Below are 7500 nucleotides of genomic sequence, written 5' to 3' on the forward strand. Positions count from 1 at the left end.
AGGGAGGAAGAGAGGAAAATGAAGAAAAAGGAAGGAAGGAAGAGAGGAAGATTAAGAAAAGAAAGGAAAGGAGAGAGGAAGATTAAACAATGGAAGTAAGGAAGGAACACAGGAAGATTAAGAAAAAGGAAGGAAGGAAGAGAGGAAGATTGAGAAAAGGGAAGGAAGGAAGAGAGTAAGATTGAGAAAAGGGAAGGAAGGAAGAGAGGAAGATTAAGAAAAAGGAAGGAAGGAAGATTAAGAAAAAGGAAGGAAGGAAGAGAGGAAGATTAAGAAAAAGAAAGGAAGGAAAGAAGGAAGAAGGGAAGTAAAGAAGACGAATAAGTGAATGAAGAAAAAATGAAGGAAGATATGAAGAAAAGACGGCAAGGTGAAGAAAGAAATTAATAACTGAACGAAGAAAGAAAGAAAAACAGAATAGTAAGACAAAGGAAAAGAAAAAAAAGAGAAAAAAAAAGATTAAGAATGAAAAATAAACGAAAGAAGTAAGACAGAAACAGACAAAAATGAGTAGATGAATGAAGAAAAGGAAAGAAACGAAGGACTGAAAGAAGAGAAGGAAACTCGATAGCTACGTTCGTGTACATGACCTTACGTGACCTCCTATGGTCGAGGTCACGCAACACTTCCAGTGTGTACCCTGATTTGATGGGGATTTTTTATGTTCTTTTGTTGTTGTTGGTTAATTTTTTTCTTATATTATTACTGTTGTTTTTGTTGTTGTTTTGCTTATTGTAGTAATTATCATTATTATTATTATTATTATTATTATTGTTATCATTGTTATTATCAGTATTGTTTTGTTATTGTTATCCTAACCATCATCATCATCGTCATTGTTATACTTATCAATTTGCAACGATTTGTGCAATGCAAGAACACCAAAACAACCCTGTCCAAAGTTACCTCTAGTCTGAACGCACGCAATCGAACAACACATTTTGAATAACAATTCTTTTTTCTTCGCAAGTTTATAAAAAAAAACTCAGTTAACTGAAATTAAAAGATATTTTGATAATATACTTATACAAACCTGTCTCTCCTATACCTACACTGCACAAGATCAGTGTAAACAAGCCTGTTTGAGATACAAATATGAGCGTGCAAGGGTTCTTTATAAATCAAAATGAAATATGTGACTTAATTTATCGCTCGAATATTCATCAGAGCGAAATAACTACCAAACACGGTGATTTTCTGACATTATCGAGCCAGGAATGTGCGCAGATCAGATGAAAGCGAGTATATTACTATTTTATATTATTATTGAAATCATTATGATTATTATGATATTTTTTTTATTGTTATTATCAATATTGTTATCAGTAATTGTAGTAGTTGTATTTTTATTTGGATTATCTTAGTATTGTTGTTATTACCATCACTTTTATTATTATTTTCAGTTATTATTAGCATTATCATTGCTATGATTATCATCACCATCGTAATTGATGACACAGACAGACAGACAGACAGACAGTCAGAAAATACCCAGATCTGTGGAAAGGGGAGAAAAACAAACTGACAGAGAGAGAAAGGAGGAAGAGGGGGGAAAGGGAGGAAGAGGGGAAGACAAGAGGAAGAGGGGAGAGGAACCGATAATCAGTCCGACCAAGATTGCATGGCAGTTAGAGTGTCTCAACGCGTGAATTTACTGCAGTGGTTTAAATTGCATTGCAACAGACACGATGGAGGCTTTGTATTCGGTGGCCTTTGAGTGGTCTGGTTTTATTATTTTATTAATGGTGTTGTTGGTTTATGATGGTTATAGTTATTTGAATTAGCACCATATATCATTATTATTATTATCATTATCACAATCATTATCATGATCATAATCATATCATCATTGTCATCCTCATTACCATCTTCATCATCATTATCGTCACTATCACCACCATCATCACCACTACCATCATCATAATCACCATCATCATCACCACCATCATCACCACCACCATCATCATAATCACCATCATCATAATCACCATCATCATAATCACCATCATCATCACCACCATCATAATCACCATCATCATCATCAACATGCAAAGTATATGTACGTGCTTAACCAAATAGCCATTATCAATTATTAAAAATAATTCTTGATAACTACCAATCATTCCAAACATTCCAACGGCCAATTAAAATAGGGAATCATCCAGAAAATAGGGCGCCTTTTTTTGGCAGGCACTTAATTTTGGTTTGAAGAAGCAAAGACGCGAAATAAAGGGAGGCTGATCTGGGAGAATTTTCATTGCGTAAGGTCAAGATGGAAGGTGAAGATTGATTGGTTTGTATAATTAAGTATATTATTATTCACTGCGTAAGGTCAAGATAGAAGGTGAAGAGTGATGGGTTTGTATAATTAGGGAGGTTATTATTGTTGTTGTTATTATTGTTACTGTTGTTGTGGTTGGTGTTGTTATCATCATCATTGTTGATATGATTATGATAATGATAATAATAGTAGTGACGATAAATATTTTTATCATTACTGATGGTATTAATGTTATTGTTATTACAATTACTGTTATTATTGTTGTTGTTGTTATTGTTATTACCATTACTGTTATTATTGTTGTTGTTATTGTTATTATTATTATTATGGTTATTATTATTATTATTATTATTATTATCATTATTATTATTATTATTATCATCATCATTATTGTCATTACCATCATTATTGTCATTACCATCATCCTTATTACTGTTATCAGTCTTATCATCATTACCATCATTATAATCATCATCACCACCACCACCACCACCACCTTCACCCTCTACTCATCACACACACTTACCCCCCCCCCTCTCCCCCCAGAGCGCGAGTCCACTGGTGCGGCGACGACAGCGACAGCGGCGGGTCGACCGACTCGCTCATCGACGAGGCCTGTCACGTCACGGCGACCCCGCTTGACCTCTCGGGAAGTACGTTGCGTGAGTTTGGCTTTTTTTTTTTCTTTTTCTTTTCTTTTTTTTCTTTTTGGGTGGGGGGGTTGTTGTGTGGTTGTTTTGTTTTTTGTTTGTTTTGTATTGTTTGGGGGTTGGTTGTGTGTTTGTTTGTTTGCTTTTGTTTTTGTTGTTGTTTTGGGAATGGATTTTTTTTTTTTTTTTTTTTTTTTTTTGGGGGGGGGTTGTTTTTGTTTTTTGTTGTATATATGTTTTATTTTTTAGGGAGTGGTTGTGTGTTTGATTTTGCTTGTTGATCTGTGTGTTTGTTTTGTTTTGTTTTATGACGGGGATCACAGTGTTTGGTACGTTTGGTATGACATGTAGTATAGATATATTATATATTTTTTCTTGTGATTATATAATATTTAGACATTTTGTTATCATCCCGCACTCTCGCCCTCACGCTCTCAAAGGCTTCCTTCCTCATTCCTATCTTTATTATTTGCTCGTCTTTGTCTCCTTCTTTTCGTTTTTTTTTTCAATCGTCGTTTTCGTGGTTATTTGAATCCTTATCTTCCTGTCGCTTTTCCTAATCTTTGTGTCCGTCGTTTTCCTCATTCTCATGTCACTTTGCTCTCTTCTGGTCCTCGTATTTATGTCACGTTCCCTCATCTCTACCCTCATGTCACTTCCCGTCCTCACCCCGATTCTCATGTCATGTTTCTCATTCTGATTTCCATCCTAATGACGCGTCATCCCTATCTCACGACCCTACAGCCCTCATGATTCTCTCATCATCCTCATGAAACGCTGACTCATCCTGATCGTCATGTCACCTCTCCTCAGTCTGATCGCCACCCTCATGTCACCTTTCCTTCATTCTAATCCTGATCCTCATGCCATTTGCCATCATGCAAATCCTGATTCTCATGCCATTTTCCATCATGCAAATCCTCCTGATCCTCATGTCACGTCCCTTCACCTCACCTCACCTCTTGTCACGCCCCCCCCCCACGCCTGACGCACCGTGCCCTTCTTCCGCAGAAATGGACTCCTTCCGGTCGCGCAGGAGGCGGCGATCCAGCAGGAGGCGGAGGGAAGGAAAAGGGAGAAGCGCTCCGCACCAGGGGGGGGGGCCTTCAGCGCATGGAGGGAAGAGGGAGGGGGGGGGGGGGGGGGGGGGGGGGGGGGGGGGGGGGGGGGGGGGGGGGGGGAGCGGGACGAGGAGGCGCTCGCTGGGGGAGGTGAGGAGGAAGGGAGGGGGGCGAGGAGGGGGTGGAAGAGGGGTGGAGGGAGGGGTGGAGGGGGTGAGGAGGGAGGGGGTGGGAGAGGGGTGGAGGGGGTGAGGAGGAAGGGGGTGGGAGAGGGGTGGAGGAGGGGAGGGGGTGAGGAGGGAGGGGGTGGAGAGGGGGAGAGGAGTAGGAGGGAGGAGGAGGGAAGAGAAGGAAAGAGGTGGAGGAGGAGGAGGGGGAGAGGAGAAGGAGGGAAAACAAGGGTGAGTGGGTTGAGGGAAGAGGGAGAACGAAGTTGAGAGTGAGGGGGATGAATAGGATGTGGAAAAAAAGAAAGAGGAAGAGGGGTACGAGGAGTTTGAGTGTGGTGGAGGAGGGGGTGCACATGAGGGGAATGGCACACTGGATTTATCTTTGTATACTAAACGTAGGAAAAAAAAAACATGTCTGAGACACGACAGAACTGACTCAAGCCTCATCATCTTCCCCTCAGCCGGCCGGCCGTACCTGCCGTACCGCTTCGACCAGATCTCCCCGGGTCAGCAGGTCAAGGTCCTCGCACCTGGAGGGGGCGTGGCCGTCGCCCGAGTGCTGACCAATCAGAAGTCGCCGTTCTCCAACCTGACCAAGAGGGAGTACCGGTCATCCTCTGTGTCTTCGTCAGCACACTCCGCCTCGGCCGTCACGGTGGTGCTGCTCAGCGAACCTAATAGGTGAGGGAGAGACGGAGGGAGGGGGCGGGGGAGAGAAGGAGAAGGAGAAAGGATGGCGGGGGAGATAGAAAGGGAGAAGGAGAGAGGGGAAAGTAGGAGGAGAGAGAGAAGGAGAAGGGATGGCGGGAGAGATAGAAAGGGAGAAGGCTCAGAGGAGAAAGGAGAGGAGAGAAGGAGAGCGGGTGCCGAGGGAGAGGGGAAGTAGGGAGGGGAGAAAAGTAGGAAGGAGAGAGAGAGAAGGAGAGAGGGGAAAGTAGGAGGAGAGAGAGAAGGAGAAAGGATGGTGGGGGAGATAGAAAGGGAGAAGGAGAGAGAGAGAAGGAGAGAGGATGGTGGGAGTGATAGAAAGGGAGAAGGAGAGAGGGAAAAGTAGGAGGAGAGAGAGAAGGAGAAAAGATGGCGGGGGAGATAGAAAGGGAGAAGGAGAGAGGGGAAAGTAGGAGGAGAGAGAGAAGGAGAACGAACGGGAAGAAAAGAAGAGAAAATACAAGAAGGGAGCAGAAAAGAGAAAAAAAAATGGCGAAAAAAAATAAAAAGAAAAAAGAAGGAGATACGGTAAAAATGGGGGAGAGGAGGAAGATGAATTGAAAAGAAAACATAATAAGAAAAAAACCGCCCAAAATTGAAAGATTACAAAGAAGATATATAATAAGAAACTCAAATGGCGGCGAGAGAGAGAGAGGGGGGGGGGGGGGGAATTTTATTTTAGAAAGGGAGAAGGAGGGCGGGGACGGGGGGGGGGGACGGAGGAGGGGGGAGAAGCGTCCCGAGAGAGGAGAAGGATGGCGGGACCGCGGGGGAGATAGAAAGGGAGAAGGAGAGAGGGGAAAGTAGGAGGAGAGAGAGAAGGAGAAAAGATGGCGGGAGAGATAGAAAGGGAAAAGGAGGGAGGGGAAAGTAGGAGGAGAGGGAGAAGGAGAAAGGATGACAGGAGAGATAGAAAGGGAGAAGGAGAGAGGGGAAAGTAGGATGATAGAGAAAAGGTGAGAATGAGAGAGGGTTGTACACAAAACAACGAAGGGAGAACAGACTATTAAGTCGAAGGGCTTTTCTCCATGTCTTTTTCTCTGCTTTTCCCTTCGTTGATATGTTCGTTGTCCATCATGACTCCTTCACGACAGAGGGGAAGGTAGGAGAAGAGGTGGGAGGGAAAACGAAGATAGGGGAAAGTAGGAGAGATGGGAAGGGAGAAGGAGACGAGACAGATAGGGAGAAGGAGATATAGACAGGGAGAATGAGAGAGGGGAGGAGAGAAGGAGAGGGGAAGGTAGAAAGGGAGAAGGGGAGATGAGAGATGGAGAGAAGGGAATATAAGAAGGGAGGAGGGAGGGGAAGGTAGGAAAAGAGATAGAAAGGAAAGAAAGAAGGGAAGACAGGGAATAAAAGAAAACGAGAATGAGAGAAAGGTAGAGTGAAGGAGAGAGGGAAAGATAGGAGGAAAAATAGAAAGGATGAAGGAGAAAGGGGAAGATAGATGGAAAAACAGAAAGAATGAAATATAGATAAATAGATAGGAACAAAGATAAGAGTAAACAAGAGAGCGAAGGACATATAAGATCACCAGAGAAAGGGAATAAGGGAAGGGAACCAATATAACAAAAGGAATATTGCAAAAAAAAACGAGTAACGGGAGAGAAAAGAAGCAACCAAGTAACAGAATCCATCGAATATTAATAACACGACCATCCCCTCTGCTTTCCAGGTTACAGGGCAGCATCGTGACAGTTCCCCTGGAGAAGGTCCTACTCGCCTGGCCAACCAACTAGCTCCGAGGACACTAGTGCTCACCATCACTACCCCCTCCCCCCTCCCCCTCCCCACCATTTCCCCCCCCCACCACCACCATCACCCCCCCCCCACCCCCTTACCATCCCTCTTCCCCGACGTCTCAAGAAACTCCTCGTCACCACCAAGTCACAAAATCGGAATTCTCACAAGAAAACCCGGCACTTATATGACACGTTCTTTGCTGCAGCCGTCGTGTGTGTGTGTTAAGGATCGGTTCTAGTCAACAGTCCTTTTCGGAGACTCAGCTGAAGGGGAGACACAGGGAGAGAAACAAGAGAAAGGGAAATGAGGGACAGAGATGCGGATTGTAAAGAAATGGCGGTTTTTCGTCCATATATGCTGTTGGGGAGTCTGGGACGCATATTCTGTTTCATTTGTTGTCTCTGGCATTGGTCTTCTCTCTGTCTCTATCTTTCTCTATTTCTCTGTCTCTCTCTGTTTCTCTTTCTCTCTTTCTCTGTCTGCCTCTCTCTCTCTCTCTCTCTCTCTCTCTCTCTCTCTCTCTCTCTCTCTCTCTCTCTCTCTCTCTCTCTCTCTCTCCCTCTCCCTCTCCCTCTCTCTCTATCTCTCTCTCTCTCTCTCTCTCTCTCTCTCTCTCTCTCTCTCTCTCTCTCTCTCTCTCTCTCTCTCTCCCTCCCTCCCTCTCTTTCTCTCTGTCTCTCCATCTCTTATTCTCTGTCGCTGTCTCTCTCTGTCTCCCTCCCTCCCTCCCTCTTCCTCTCTCCTCCCCTCTCCTCTCCTCTCCTCTCCTTCCGTCCACCTCTCTTTGCTCCGTCACTGCCATTAGTGTAGGGATGAAAACCACCAAAAGTTGACTGACTCTTTGTACATAAACCTAAAGTTATTTCGAGTGTTAGTGATAAAAGTTA

General features: G+C 43.9%; 1 protein-coding gene across 1 annotated transcript in view; it reads left to right on the forward strand.

The window, feature by feature from the left end:
- LOC122262756 (uncharacterized) overlaps positions 1-7500 on the forward strand; it is a 49033-nt gene that overhangs the window by 40474 nt on the left and 1059 nt on the right. Inside the window, 5 exon segments of the mRNA XM_086533927.1 lie at positions 2828-2946; positions 3931-4025; positions 4028-4142; positions 4624-4843; positions 6546-7500. The exon segment at positions 6546-7500 is cut by the window's right edge and continues 1059 nt beyond it. Of these exon segments, the coding sequence (XP_086390053.1) occupies positions 2828-2946; positions 3931-4025; positions 4028-4142; positions 4624-4843; positions 6546-6609 (613 nt within the window). The 3' untranslated portion in view covers positions 6610-7500.

This window comes from Penaeus japonicus, unplaced genomic scaffold (genome assembly GCF_977035675.1).
Source record: "Penaeus japonicus unplaced genomic scaffold, GWHDUDI00000001_assembly GWHDUDI00000040, whole genome shotgun sequence".
NCBI classification, from domain to species: domain Eukaryota; kingdom Metazoa; phylum Arthropoda; class Malacostraca; order Decapoda; family Penaeidae; genus Penaeus; species Penaeus japonicus.